Source organism: Fundulus heteroclitus, chromosome 7 (assembly GCF_011125445.2).
Source record: "Fundulus heteroclitus isolate FHET01 chromosome 7, MU-UCD_Fhet_4.1, whole genome shotgun sequence".
NCBI classification, from domain to species: domain Eukaryota; kingdom Metazoa; phylum Chordata; class Actinopteri; order Cyprinodontiformes; family Fundulidae; genus Fundulus; species Fundulus heteroclitus.
In genome coordinates this window covers 29,555,905-29,571,298 of record NC_046367.1, presented here as the reverse complement: position 1 = coordinate 29,571,298, position 15,394 = coordinate 29,555,905, and the positions used below count along the sequence as shown (strand labels likewise).

Genomic DNA, 15,394 nt, shown 5'->3' with positions numbered 1-15,394 from the left:
ATGCACCAGAGCCTCTGTGAGTCATGTCCCAAAGATTTGTCTGACCGGTTGTGGTCAAGCTGCAGAGCTCTCTTTGACAAGTTTCTCTGTTAAACGAGAAAACTGACCATGTTCCTGTAACTGTAACTCAGAACAGGGACTTGCCGTAACCTCAAGACAATCCTGTAGGAGCCGCGGTGTTTCCCCCAACCTACACTCACCGACCTGTGCATTAATCCAGAAACTGTCCGTGTTGAGTAATAAGGATGCAGACTTACAGTGAAGGCATGCCTTTTTTTTTTTGAAGAAGAAGAATTTTAATAGCTCTATGTAGCAATGTGAAGCTCATTCGGCTCTTTATTTATAAGAAAGATCAGCTTTGACTGACTTGTTCGGTCGGGCTGCACAAAGCCAAGAGAAGTTATAAAGGAAACAGCTTTTATGGAGTTCTTTTGAAATCAGCTAAACTCGCATCTGACCCCCTGTTCCTTCCTGCCTTCAGATGTGGTTCCCGTGCGGCTGAGACTTCGCATTTGCCGTTTCCATTTCAGACACTTTTCCTGTAATATCCCGTTCACAGCACTCTGTGAACGGTGTCAGCCTGCACACACGGCAGCGCCGAAATATACGGCGAGACAGGAGAAGTGATGCAAGCCGTATGTACGGTGGGGGAAACTAACTCTTCACATAACCCTGAACCCATCGCCCCAATGGTAAAACATGGTGGTGGCATCATTATGCCGTGGGCCTGCTCTCCTTTAGCAGACGCATGTTGGTTGTAGCTGACGAGGAATATGACACAATCCTGGAAGAAACCTGTTAGAGGTGGAAAAAGACTTGGGCAATGGGGCGGAGCTTCACCTTCTTGCAGGGAAATGACAGATACAGCCAGAGCTCCCATGTAGAAGGGCTTTGATTAAAGTATATTGATATATTAGTCAAAGTCCAGACCTAAATCCAGCCGACAAACCGTTTTAAGACCTTTTTTTTTTTTTGCAAAAAAAATGAATCTGCAAAGATTTCCCCAAAAGCTTGCAGCTGTAATTGCAACTACGGGTGGTTCAACAAGATTTCCACAGAGGAGCCTGAAAAGATAGGTTTAAAATATTTCCCTTCCCTAGTTAGGCAGTGCTTTGTGTTGGTTAATTGTTCCAGTGCGGTACATCAATATTTGTGGTACTAAAGTTGAATCACTTTTCAAAAAGTTGGGTGTGTGAATAGTTTTTGCAATGCACCGTATGAGACTACGTTCCTCGGCTCAGGAACTCGTGTTTCTGGTGGCAGTGTTTTTATTCCTGGGTTCTGGATAATGTTGTGTGCCGACGGTCTACGGTTCTTTCTGTGTGGGACCAGCTGTGTGTAATTACGTGTGCGCTGATTGTGCGCGAGGGGAAGTGTGCGCCCTGAATTAAGGGACTCGGGGTTGATGTTTGCCGGCTTGCGCATTTATTTGAGAGCCGTTTGTTTTACAGACGGGGGAAGGATGTGGACGAAAGGGGGAAGCTTCCTTCTCTTGCGGGCTTTTCACAGAGTCGGGCAGAGCTGCAGCTGTGGGATCCTTTGATTAGTAGAACATCTGGGAAACAAACACACAAACACTTTAGGGTCCCCCCCCCTGAAAGAAAGAACAAAAAACAAAAGCTCTTCTCCAGGAGAGTAAAATGCTCACACAAGCCGCCCTAATCTCTTATAGCAAAGGTGAAAATGTTGGAGAAAAAAAAGTTTTCAGGAGTGAGGCAAGGGTTAACAAAAGCACTTTTTTCCCTTCCCTCATGAGACCAAGAAGGGGTGTGGCTTTCTCTCTGGACACCAGCCACCATCCCTCCCCCTCATATCCCTTCATCCCTCTCTCTCCCTGCCTCTCCCCTCCCTGTTTTCTTTGCCTTTCTGCCTGCATACCTCAGTCAGGCTACCAAGGCAGCAGTAGCAGCAGAAGAGGAAAGGCTCAGGAAGGGACGGCCGTGAACACAATGAGGCTCTGCAGCAGCAGCAGTACCGCTGCCCTCTGTCAGTCCGTTTTCCTGCCCGTGCTGCTCTGCAGTCAGGAGGACCAGCTTGCCCGGTAGCTGCAACTGCACCGCAGCTTCCTCCGCAGTGACCGGCAGCAAACAGGGGGCCCTTCACATCTCTGTGGGCACCCCCTTTTCTTTACCCTACAGCCTTACCACGAGTAGGAACTAACCCATCCTCTTTGTCATCCCCCCCCCCCACGCCCCATCCTCGCCTCTCTGCCACCCTCCCGTCGGCCGTGGCGCTGCCCGTCCTACAGGTGTTCTTGAAGGAGGCGCTGGAACAGAGGCTGGAGAAGGAGAGGGAAGAGGTGCGGCGCAGGGCTGGCATGGTGATCCGCGCCCACATCCTCAGCTATGTGGCAAGGTAAGTGATTGGGCAGGAGTGGGGGGGGGGGGGGGGGGTTGGAGGAGGAGAATGTGTCTTGGATGGCTGAGTGGCAGCAGCAGTTGTCAGTGTTTGTTTTGTGGCGGAAGGTATGCAGCTTGTGTGTCGGTGTGTTTGTGTGTACACGATGGAGGCTGAGGGTGGATTAGGTGCTTTCGTGCACGGCTCTCTGGCAGAGTTATCTCTCCGCCGTACGCACACGCGTTCTTTCTGGACTCGGATCTTGCTGAGCTGTGCATGGCCCCCCGTCATTGGACAGCCAGTCGTTGTTGCAGAACTTCTGGTTGTCTCTTGAGAGCCATCGTTTGGGATCGTCTCAGGTACAATTAAACTCTAAGGTTATAGGAAAACAAGCTTTTACAACCTAATGACATAACGTGGTTATTGGTGTTCTTTATTGTATTAGCATGACTCCCAGGACAGTTAATTTTATAAAATGTAGTGGCAGTACTAGAAGTTAAGAAGGGAGGAATAATTTTGACAGTACAAGAGACTGAAACAATCATACTTTTTAAAATATATCTTGCAGCTATGTGTTTGGTGAATAATAAAAAAGTTGTTTCCTATAAACATTTCCTTTGCCAAAGGACTCATTAAACTGCAACTCATCCTGATCACAACATCCTCGCAGCGGTCGTTTACGACATCCGTGACATTGTGTCACAGTGGTGGCAGCATCATCATGTGGGGATGCTTTGGTTCAGTAGAATCTGCTCAGAGTTGGTGGGCGGAGCTAAATACAAGACAGTCCTGGAGGTAAACCTGCTGGAGGCTGGAAACAACTTGAGACAGTGTCAGAGTTTTACCTTCCATCAGAACAATAACCTTACATACAGCCAGAGCTACAATGGGATGTTTTAGAACAGGGGTCACCAACATTTCTGCAACTGAGAGCTACTTCATTGGGTTTTGTGTCATATGAAGGGCTACCAGTACTAACCTTTGAACTAGAAGATTCAAAGTTTGCCTTAACTTTATGTAAAATAATAAAAAATGTCATGCTTTGTTATAGTTATTGTCATTTTTAAATCTATATAAATTAGTGTTGCGCCGATGCCATTTTTTGGCCCCCAATACCGATACCCGATACCTGGCTGTGCAGTATTGGCCGATACCGATACCATCTGTTTGATATTGATGTGTGTGTATATATGAAGAACTGCATGCTACTTAGGGTAGTAGAACTTTTTATTGCCAACCTGGAATTGGTAACAATAGTTGAATAAACTTTTGGCTCTCAAATGCCAAAATAGTGCAACATTCATGAACTTATAGAACATGTATAATACTAGTCGGGAGAGAGAAGGCTGCGTTCAAGTGACATACAAACATCAAAATGGTATCGGTGCCCTATTTGTTGGTACTCGCCGATACCGATACCACCATTTTAGTGCTGGATCGGGGCCCCGTCCCATACTGGTATCGGTATCGGTGCAACACTATGCAGTTGTGATTAAACAAGAGGAGTAACTGAATACAATAAAGTTTTGGTGGTGGATTGTGGTGGTGGACCATGTTGGTGACCCCTGGTTTAGAAGGAAGCAAATTTCTGAGCTAAGTCCAACAGGGAACCTCTTGAGGAAGATTTGAAAATGAATGTCCACAGATGGTCTCTGTCCAACTTTGCAAAGAATGGAAAGAAACTTGTCCATTATAAATTGAATCACAATCATAATATCTACCCATGCATTATCTGCTTGGATGCACTATTGGGTACACTATAATATTCCTAGTGCCAAACGTGAAAAATTTACATGCCAGTGGTATAGTTTATCTGTAGGGTTGACTTTTCATGCCCTTCCTGCTTGGGATGTACTTTGTTCAGTCCGGTGAGATGCTAAACCTCACCCAGAGTAGTGGGACATAGTGAAGAACCAGGAAACTGTGGGTTTATAATAATCAACATCAACACTGTAGACTTAGACAACTTTATTTGTCATTGTGTATGCACAGAGTGCGTACAGAACGAAATTTAGTTGCATATTGTGCAAGGGCATTTGTGCAAGAATACAGCTTGTAATTTACAGTAGATTTAATACTCAGCAGTAGTATCACAATTACATGTTTTTCTTGATATTGTGCTGCCCTAGAGATTTGGAATGGCTCCACCTGACAGCAGCCTGACCTACTTTCTGATTAATTATCTTGAAATGTCAGTGCACCTATCGAGCGTTAAACGTTCATCCTCAGATAACCAGCTGAAAGTTACTTTTGAAAAAACTAAAACAAAATCACAGAAGAAGTATAACCTGTGACCTGTCCCAACACTGTACGACTCTGTGAATTTTACACCCATCATACCATTGTGCATGCTATTTACAAAATAGGGGTGCAGTAGAAGTGACGAAGGCTTAAAGAACGCCTCTTGGTTTGTAATTACATATTTACAAATTCCTCTATATTCTGATTTTTACTATGGATTTCTCTATGATGGAAATCAAAGGGGAATTGAAATGAGTCTCTTCTCTTCACAATAGTTGTTAAACATCTGCACATGCACGCTCCCCATAGGCATTTAAACCGACTGTACTCCACCTGCATGCAGCCGAATATAAGGTTACATAGTACAGTCTAAAGCTCTGCTGGGAGAGAATAATGGGGCTGATGACTGCGTCCAGGTTGAGGGTTTCCTTCCCCTCTGACTCGTTTGTACTGAAGGCAGAGACTCTGGAAGTTCCCCAAAGACACAAGTTCTGCCTTTGTGTTATTACACGTAACACTATATCAGCTCAGAGTATGTCCTGACACTGGAGGAAGCCAGTGTTATGATTAATGTGGAGGATAGGTCAGATTGAGGGTCACTGGGGTTGAGGCAGCGTGTGTGTGTGTGTGTGTGTGTGTGTGTGTGTCTGTGGTCCCCAGAAAGTCCTGCACTGTTTGGATGTGTCCATGTTTATGTGCATCTAATGCACGTGCGGCGTGTGGGTGTTGGGGCTGAGTCACAGTGCTAGACACAGCAGCCTGCAGAGGATTTGGCACAGCCTCATCAGACCTACCAGCCTTTTTTTTCTTTCCAGGGTGTTTATTTAAAGAGAGAGCCTCAGCAGAAACAAAGATGCACCCATCAGAACAGTGTTGGCTCTGAGCTGCCGATTCAGATTTTAGCCTATTCCAATTTCTCTTTAAAAACAGTAAAATAAGAAGAAGCTTTAAAAGTCTTTAGCTCAATTCATTTATAATAAGAAGCGACATCACCCCATGTGTGAGGGTGTAGCTGCTGTAAAAAAAAAAAGCGTCTTACCATTTTAAAACTAAGATAAGCCATTTTGGCAATTAACATTAGCATTAAGTGCAGCTAGTATTACTACAACTACAGCTCCTCTGTGAGGTCACTTGATTGAAACAATGACTTCACATTTGACATAGACTTGTGGTCAGGGACTTTAATTATTATGTTGTAAGTTATAGCATTCTTTAGAGCGTGTTTATTATTTAAAGTTGGCAATACATGTTTTAAATTACCCTTAGGAAGTGTTTTCTTAATAATCGTAAAAATTCTCAGACTCAGAGGAAGGAGAAGAAAAACCCTCTAAGGAAATATAGTGCAGTATTCAGTGAAGTAGGTGACTGAATAGTGATTTTCACTACATCAGAAAGACAAACTTAAAAGCGCTTTGTTTGATTAGTTCAGAAATTCAAGATTAGCAGATGTTAATCGGCTGGTCGCCGAGGCAAAAACTCGGGCGTGGGAAGAGTTCGGAGAGGCCATGGAGAAAGACTTCCGTACGGCTTCGAAGCGATTCTGGTCCACCATCCGGCGTCTCAGGAGGGGGAAGCAGTGCAGTACCAACACTGTTTACAGTGGGGGTGGTGTGCTGCTGACCTCGACTCGGGACGTCGTGCGTCGGTGGGCGGAATACTTCGAAGACCTCCTTAATCCCACCAACACGTCTTCCATTGAGGAAGCAGAGCCTGAGGACTCTGGGTCGGGTTCTCCCATCTCTGGTGCTGAGGTTGCCGAGGTTGTTAAAAAGCTCCTCGGTGGCAAGGCTCCGGGGGTGGATGAGATTCGCCCTGAGTACCTTAAGGCTCTGGATGTTGTGGGGCTGTGTTGGTTAACGCGGCTCTGCAACATTGCGTGGACATCGGGGGCAGTTCCCCTGGATTGGCAGACTGGGGTGGTGGTCCCCCTATTTAAAAAGGGGGACCGGAGGGTGTGTTCCAACTACAGAGGAATCACACTCTTAAGCCTCCCTGGTAAGGTCTATTCAGGGGTTCTGGAAAGGAGGGTCCGTCGGATAGTCGAATCTCGGATTCAGGAAGAGCAGTGTGGTTTTCGTCCTGGCCGTGGAACACTGGACCAGCTCTATACCCTCAGCAGGATTCTTGAGGGGGCATGGGAGTTTGCCCAACCAGTCTACATGTGCTTTGTGGATCTGGAGAAGGCATTCGACCGTGTCCCCCGGGGGATCCTGTGGGGGGTACTCCGGGAGTATGGAGTACCGGACCCTTTAATAAGGGCTGTCAGGTCTCTGTACGACCGGTGTCAGAGTCTGGTCCGCATTGCCGGCAGTAAGTCGAACTCGTTTCCAGTGAGAGTTGGACTCCGCCAAGGCTGCCCTTTGTCACCGATTCTGTTCATAACTTTTATGGACAGAATTTCTAGGCGCAGCCAAGGTGTTGAGGGGATCCGCTTTGGTGGCCTTAGGATTGCGTCTCTGCTATTCGCGGATGACGTGGTCCTATTGGCTTCATCAGGGCGTGATCTACAGCTCTCACTGGAGCGGTTCGCAGCCGAGTGCGAAGCGGCCGGGATGAAAATCAGTGCCTCCAAATCCGAGACCATGGTCTTGAACCGGAAAAGGGTAGAGTGCCTTCTCCGGGTTGGGGAGGATGTCCTGCCTCTGGTGGAGGAGTTCAAGTATCTTGGGGTCTTGTTCACGAATGAGGGGAAGATGGAGCGGGAGATCGACAGGCGGATTGGTGCAGCGTCTGCTGTGAAGCGGGCGCTGTACCGATCCGTTGTGGTGAAGAGAGAGCTGAGCCAAAAGGCGAAGCTCTCGATTTACCGGTCGATCTACGTTCCTACCCTCATCTATGGTCACGAGCTTTGGGTCGTGACCGAAAGAACGAGATCCCGGATACAAGCGGCTGAAATGAGTTTTCTCCGTAGTGTGTCTGGGCTCTCCCTTAGAGATAGGGTGAGGAGCTCAGTCATCCGGGGAGGACTCAGAGTAGAGCCGCTGCTCCTTCACGTCGAGAGGAGCCAGTTGAGGTGGCTCGGGCATCTGGTCAGGATGCCTCCTGGACGCCTCCCTGGAGAGGTGTTCCGGGCACGTCCCACCGGGAGGAGACCCAGGGGAAGACCCAGGACACGCTGGAGGGACTATGTCTCCCGGCTGGCCTGGGAACGCCTTGGGATTCCTCCTGAGGAGCTGGCCCAAGTGGCTGGGGAGAGGGACGTCTGGGCCTCCCTACTGAAGCTGCTACCCCCGCGACCCGACCCCGGATAAGCGGAAGACAACGGACGGACGGACAGATGTTAATCTTTCTATCGTTTCCCTTTAAAAACAAATACATATTTATATTTTAAATTGGGAAAATATCATGCTTTATCAATTTACGGAGTGTTTTAAATCCATGTGAATCCGTATTTTTCCACGTGAATCTGAAATCCTAACATACAGCAATGCAGTGTTACAAGCAGCTTTTGACTTGACTTGGACTTGGCCTGCAGAGACTTCAGATGCAACTTACCTTAACTACGATTTACTAAATCCAGCATGTTTCATGGCAGACCAAAACTGAAAGCACTTCTGGAGAAAATAATATTTGCCTTTTGGACTTTTTTGTGGTTCAACCTTCATGTTATCTGCTGAATGTCTTGCTCTCTCACAGCAGGAATGAATGACAGAAATGTGTTGCGATGTTTTGACATGTTTCAACAAGTTGAAGGAAGCACTGTAGTTTTCTTTGAAATACCCTGTTCCTATTTCTCTTTCAAAACAATAAGATAAGAAGCTTTAAAAGGTTTTAACTGCTAAGTGCAATTATTTTGAAATAGGAGCGGAGGCGACATCACGCCATGTGCGTGGCTGCAATTGATGTAAAAATGAGTTGGACCATTTTAAAGCAAAGATAAGCCTTTTTAGCGTTTTATATTATTATTTAGTGCTGCTTATGATGTTGTAGCCCGTTAATTTTTCCCCATTATAGTTCAAAAACTTGCTTTAAATCCAAGCATTTAAACCAATGTAGAGTGCAACCTCTACTTCGCCACTGGGTGACAGTAAGCAATAGTATGATATTCAGCTGTCTTGGCCTAGAAGAAATCAATGCCTGGATGTGCCAAAATTTTCCTCATTTGAATAAAAACAAACAGAAGTAATACATTTTGGACCAATAGAGGAGAGATCAAAAGTTAGCACACAGCTTTAGTCGCTTCAGCTAAAAAACACTAATCAGGCCCGAAATCTGGGAGTAGTAATGGACTCAGACCTGAACCTCCAAAAGCATCTAAAGACAGTTACAAGGTCGGCTTTCTATCACCTGAGGAACATTTCTAGGATTAAAGGACTAATATCTCAGCAGGATCTGGAAAAACTAATCCATGCGTTTATCTTTAGTAGAATTGATTACTGCAACGGTGTTTTCACAGGTCTGCCAAAAAGTGGGTCAGACAGCTGCAGCTGATCCAGAACGCTGCTGCCCGCGTCCTCACTAATACTAAGAAAGTAGAGAACATCACCCCAGTTCTAAAGTCCTTACACTGGCTCCCTATATCTCAGAGAATAGACTTTAAAATACTTCTGTTAGTCTATAATTCCCTGAATGGTTTAGCACCTAAATACATTACAGACTTGTTATCAGTGTATCAACCATCCAGACCACTCAGGTCTTCTGGCTCCAGCCTTCTCTGCATATCTAGAACCAGAACCAAACAAGGAGAAGCAGCATTTAGTTCCTATGCTCCACTTTTCTGGAACAAACTTCCAGAAAATTGTAAAGGTGCGGAAAGCCTGAGTTCTTTTAAATCAAGATTAAAAACACATTTGTTTAAGATTACCTTCAACTGTTCTAGTTAACTGAATCACCACTTTTTAGTTCTTTTTTTTCTATCTACATTTTATTCCTACTTGCTTTTATTCTGTTTTATTTTGCTATATTTTAATCATGTAAAGCACTTTGCATTGTCTTTGTACTGAATTGTGCTATACAAATAAATTTGCCTTGCCTTGCCTTGGCCCCCATGTTGCACGAAGCAGCAGCAGCAGCAGCAAAAAAGCGATTAGCACAAGCTAAAAAAACACGAGACAAGGCAGAGACAGCAAATACGAATTTAAACTGATTTGGAAAAAAATGTATTCTCAAGGATAAGCTAACCTGATACTTTGCGGAAAATCCTTGTAAGAACTGAGAAAAGAAAAAACAGTCTGGTCATCTATAGGGCATCTCTCCAGGTGGTTGGGTGATTTGAGTTGTTGAGAGCACTCAAGGATTGGTATTTAGTTGAATAAGATCTGGTCATATTTGTCTTTTCTTTCCTTTTTTTTCTGAATGCATTGTAAGTGTGACTTAAGTAAACTTCTGAGTCGATTAATAAGCCTACATTCATAAATCAAACTCTTTTTGTCCTGTGCATAATTTGGGCTTGAATCTGTGTTTTCTGACTACTAGACACCTACATGACCAACCTCCTCATCAAATCTAGATTTAGATAACTCCTACCTCATAATATAAGCCTGCTTACGAGCATAATTACCACAGCCGGGTTACAATTTCATGTTAAAGGCTGAAAACAACAAGTTTTCAGTCGGTAACAACTACCAGACTTGAAGAGTGCGAAAGCTGAAAATTGTCAGATTCTGGTCAACAATCAGTATGAGGCGGCATTTTCCGACACCTGTTTCTTTTTCTTTGAACATTTCCGCTTGCAGGAAACAATACAAGAAGGTCCTGTCCAGCGTCGTTACCATCCAGAGGAACTACCGTGCTCACTTTTGGAGACGTGCCTTCCTGCGCCTGCGCTTGGCGGCCGTCGTCCTGCAGAAACACCGCAGGGGACAACTCGCCCGCTGCCTCTGCCGCAAGCTTAGGGAGGAGGAGGAGGAGAAGAAAAGGAGAGAGGAGGAAGAGGAGAGGAGGCGGCTAGAGGAGGAGGAGAGGAAGAAGAGGATGGAGGAGGAGGAGAGGAGAAGGAGAGAAGAGGAGGAAAGACAAAAAGAGGAGGAGGAGGAGAGGAAGAGGAGGGCCGATGAGGAGGAGCAGAGACTGAAGGACAAAGAAGAACAGCAGAAATTGGCAGCTAAAGGGGATAAAACAAGGTAGTGTCTAGTTTTATTTTATTTTCTATGTAGCTCTTTTACTTTGTGCCCTGACTCATAAAGTAATATTTTATCTTTAGGAACTCCCTTGTGAATGGTGCTTGCCCCAATAAGGTAACTCCATTTAATCGTCTGCATCTAAAGTATAAACTCAAACGTGAGGCGTGCGCAGAGGTTTGACTTTTCTGAACTCATCCCGTTAACAGAAGGAGATTACCCCGACCCCGTCCTACAACCACACCTCAGAGGAGGAGAGCCGCCAGATGGAGGAGATCCTGCGTCTGGAGAGGGAGATCGAGCGCCTGCAGAAGCAACAGGAGGACGGCGTGTCCCTCCTCGGGGACGTTTCCCACGAGGAGCTGCGTCAGATGAGGGACGCCGAGATCTACAGGCTGGAGAGGGAGGCTTCCCGCGTAGCAACCGAGTTCCTGGAGCTGCTGGACTTTGGAGGGCTGGAGCCGTCGCTCTCAAGCGAGGAAAATCTCCACGAGGCTAACGAGTCGGCGGCTCCTCTGGCCGAGGAGGAGGCGGACGAGGGTTTCCCGACCGAGGACGAGTGCGTTCCCTTACCGGATTTTCCCCCGCCGGCTGTGGTTCCTCTTGATAAAGACGTGTTCCGGAGCGTTCCCCCTCCTCCCCCTGCATTTGCAGAGGGCGCCCCGGTGTCCCCGTCCTCAGGCGCTCGCTCCGCTCCGGAAAAACTCCCCCCGGCCCCCGTAAACGGACTCAGTCAAACCTCGGTTTTCACAGACCCCCAAACCCGCCCCCCTCCTCCTTCGCCACACGTAGCCGTTAACGGAGAACGGCAGCCGTGCCAGAGGAACAGCAGAACGACAGATTTTGTGCCTTTGAACGACGTGCCATCGCAGTCAAACCTGCCGGACGCAGAGTCAGACTACGACCAGGAGGAGTTTGAGGAGGCTCACGGGAGCTCAGGTGCTAGCATCAACGATGGCCATATCACAGACGAGGAGGTGGTGCGGGAATCCTCCTGCACCCAAAACAGCCTGGACTCCTTCAGAGGCAGCTCCGACTCGGTAAGGAAAGGCGCCGTTCCTAACTTCAGTTTTGACCTATTTAACGTTTTCCTCTCTTGTCCGATTGCAAAGACGCACGCCGGTGTATTTAATTGGTATTTAGCATAAAAGACCAACATCAAGTTGTGCATACTTGCGAACTGGAAGGAAAATAGCACACTATCATGAAAGGTTTTTTTTAACGGATAAGAATCATAGAGTGTGACTGTTTAGGGTTGTCGTCCACCTGCGAGGTTAACCTCCACCACAGTCTTTTTCAAATTCAATTCAAAAATACTTAATTTATCCAAAAGGGATAAAAGGTTTTCCTCCATAATTGCTTTGCAATCAGCTCCATCCATCCTCACTTCACCTTTGCCTGCATTCCCTTCCATCCCCAAAGCATAATACTGCCACCACTATGTTTCACTATGGGGGAAGCTGTGCTCAGGGATGTGCAGTGATAGTTTTTCTCAATTTTTAAATTAAATTACATTTCTTCTTGCTACTTTTAAAGGGTGGATTTGTTGAACGCGCAACTAAAAAGTGTCCTAGAAAGAGATACCCCCACCTGAGCTGTGGATCCTAGCAGTTCCTCCAGAGTGACCATGGGCCTCTCAGCTGCTATTGTCCCACTTAGTTTTAATTTTCAGATGTTTATTTTTTTAACAGTGACCCGTGAGATGTTAGAATTTTGGCATACAGTACAACTGTAAACTGCACCCTACGTTTAGTTTCTTAAGAACTTAATCCCTGATCTGTCTGGTGTTTTTCTACATCTCCATGCTGTTTGATTACTGATGTTCTCCAACAAACCCCTTTGGCCTTCACAGAGTAGCTGGATTTCAGAATCAGAATCAGACATACTTTAATATGGTTTCCTTATATAGGACATTTTTTGACCAATCTGTATAATCTGACCCAATCCGTATAATATGATTGAACTTGATTTTGTAAAGTGCCTCGAGATGACATGTTTCATGATTTGGCGCTATATAAATAAAATTTAATTGAATTGAATTGAATTAATAATCCCAGAGGGAAATTACTTTTGTTACACGCTCCAGATATTCAGATATAGAAACATTTATATATATAACTATAGATCCAAATAAAGTGATAGTGATGTCACTACGATCAAGTTGCGCGCATGTGGACTTCATTTGCTAACTACGTGACTTAACTGGTTGCAAAGTATATTATTTAATGACATGAGGATTTCTATTTGTACAAAATAAATTTATCTTTACAGTGATGCTTTGCTGTGTTTATTGCATAAAACCTAAATTTTATGCAATGTGGGAGTATCTCTTTCTAAGACAGGTCTAGGCCAGATTTTAGTTGCGCGTTCAACAAATGTGCCCTTTAAAAGTAGCAGTGATGCTTTGCTTTGTCTATGTCATAAAATTGAAATAAAATACATAGAAGTTTGTCGTTGGGACGTGACTAAATGTGTCCTAGAGGTTTGTAAACTTTTGCGAGTCATTGTATTATAATCCAAATAGGTCAGAGTAGTGTCTAAGGCAAGTAGACTCAGTCAATCCAAAAGAGCAAATGATTTTAATGAAGAAACGTGAAATTAGCTTAAGAATTATAATTATGTAAGAAGAATAAGTTTATTATCCGTTTATTAATTTGCTTTAACTTATGACTCCTCCACATGTGGTCTTTTTTGCTGTGTGGTCTGTCGCCGCTACCACAAGGCTGATAACAACCGAGGTGAAATCATTTGCTTTGGCTCTGCGGATGTGCGTCTGAGCCGAAACGCAAGATACCGCTGGCTTAGCAGAGCCCTCCGTCCGCACTCTGTCCCATCAGCAGAATGTCGTAGGGAAAGAAAGAAAGATGGTGTATGTGTTGGCATGTAGAAACGTGCATCTGTGTCGGCGTGAAGCGACGGCTTTTAAACATTTCTGTCGGCGAGTTCAGGCAGAATGTCAGAAGTGAAATTACGAAATTGTGCGGCTCTAATTTAGGCAGTCATTATACTTGTTGCTCGTATACGGGGGTCTACGCATACGTGTGTTAGCCTTTTCTTCACCTTGTTGCTGTGTGTTTCACCTTCACCCACGGCCAAGCGACGTCACAATGCTGCTGTGTTTCAGTTCATTGACAGCGACGAGGAAAACGACGGCTACGTGGACACAGATGAGGAGATTTCTAATGGGAGGGTGACTTTGCTGAATGGCAGCGGGCCTCCATATTTCCATGGCTACCTCTACATGAAGGGTGAGTACCGAGCCACTGCCCAGGAGGCATGCAAAGCATTAATGCACAGCTCAGCACAGCTTGGACGTGCAGTCTGTCTCTGTCTCGCAGACGGATACAGACTGCACACTGCTGCTTGATATTTTGGACTTTTAGTTACTTGAAGAAACATTTTTCGCCAAATATCTCTTCAGATGATGAGTTTTGTGCATTTAACTCAACAGGGGGACTCATGATTCCGTGGCGTCGGCGCTGGTGCGTCCTCAAAGACGAGACCTTCATGTGGTTCCGGGCCAAACAGGACTCCCTCAAGTCCGGCTGGCTTTACAAAAAAGGTGGAGGGATGTCCACTTTGTCTCGCCGCAACTGGAAGATGCGCTGGTTTGTCCTGCGCGAGGCCAAAGCTCACGTACTTCGAGAACGACAGCGAGGAGAAGCTGAAGGGAACGATAGACATCCGCGCAGCCAAGTGAGAAACCTTGAATAAATGTCATACGGTCTAAAGTATTCGCACACCCTGAAAGTATTTTGCAATTTATCATACTACAACCATGAGGATTTAATTTGCTCAAGTAGGATTTTAAGCGATAAACCAACATAAAGTGGTGCATAATTACCTGGTAGAAAGGAGATGATAAACAGGTTTACAAAGTTTACCCAAAAAATCTGAAAAGTGTGGTGTGCATTTGTATTCAGGCCCCTTTTCATTTAGTACCCCTAAATCAAGTGCAACAAATTCCCTTCTGAAGACACACTTTTAGTAAACGATCTCTACAAATGACAACTATTAAATTGTTCTGTCACAAATCTGCGCTTGAAGGAAAGGAAGCCCCCTTTGCAGGATACCGCAGGTCATGTAGTTGAAACATCAAACATGTAGGGGAAGGTGCTCTGGTCAGATAAAATGAAAGTTAAACTTTTCGGGCAACATGCCGAGGGTTATGTGAAAAACACTGTCCTAAATGACACTGCGGTAGTGGCAGCATCATGCTGTGGGGATGTTAGCTCTATGAAATATTAATTCAAGGATGCAGAATTCATATGATTTTTCGATGCACTTTTTTGTCCATCATTGTGCACCATTTTGAGTTGGTTTATTGCATAAATTTCTGAGTATAATTTGTTGAAATCTGTGGCAGTAATAGGACAAAATGTTAAAAGGTGCAACGTGTATGAATTATTTTTGCAAGCACCTGCAGTGATGATTATACTACTTTTTTTAACAAAATAACTCTGGGTGTTTATAAAGGGAGATTGTGGACAATCATGAGAAGGAAAACGCGCTGAATATCGTCACGGAGGAGAGGACTTATCACATCTACGCAGAGTCCCCTGAAGATGCCAGGTGAATTTATATTCCCGTCGTTCCCAACCATCTTGTTCTCTTCCGAGCGGCACTTTCTTTTATTGGCTCGACCCGAAAGTGCAGAAATGAAGTTCCCCCTTGTGGTTGCCCGGTGGAAGTTCACGGTTTAATTTGCAATTATGTGTTTGCTGACTTTGTGTTTTTTGAACTCCCTCTGACCCACT

General features: G+C 45.3%; 1 protein-coding gene across 1 annotated transcript in view; it reads left to right on the top strand.

Annotated features, from left to right (window-relative positions):
• Positions 1-15,394, top strand: part of myo10l3 (myosin X, like 3) — a 93,330-nt gene that overhangs the window by 65,996 nt on the left and 11,940 nt on the right. Inside the window, 8 exon segments of the mRNA XM_036139435.1 lie at positions 2,249-2,355; positions 10,254-10,640; positions 10,721-10,754; positions 10,847-11,677; positions 13,762-13,885; positions 14,089-14,264; positions 14,266-14,333; positions 15,114-15,209. Coding sequence (XP_035995328.1) covers positions 2,249-2,355; positions 10,254-10,640; positions 10,721-10,754; positions 10,847-11,677; positions 13,762-13,885; positions 14,089-14,264; positions 14,266-14,333; positions 15,114-15,209 — 1,823 coding nt within the window.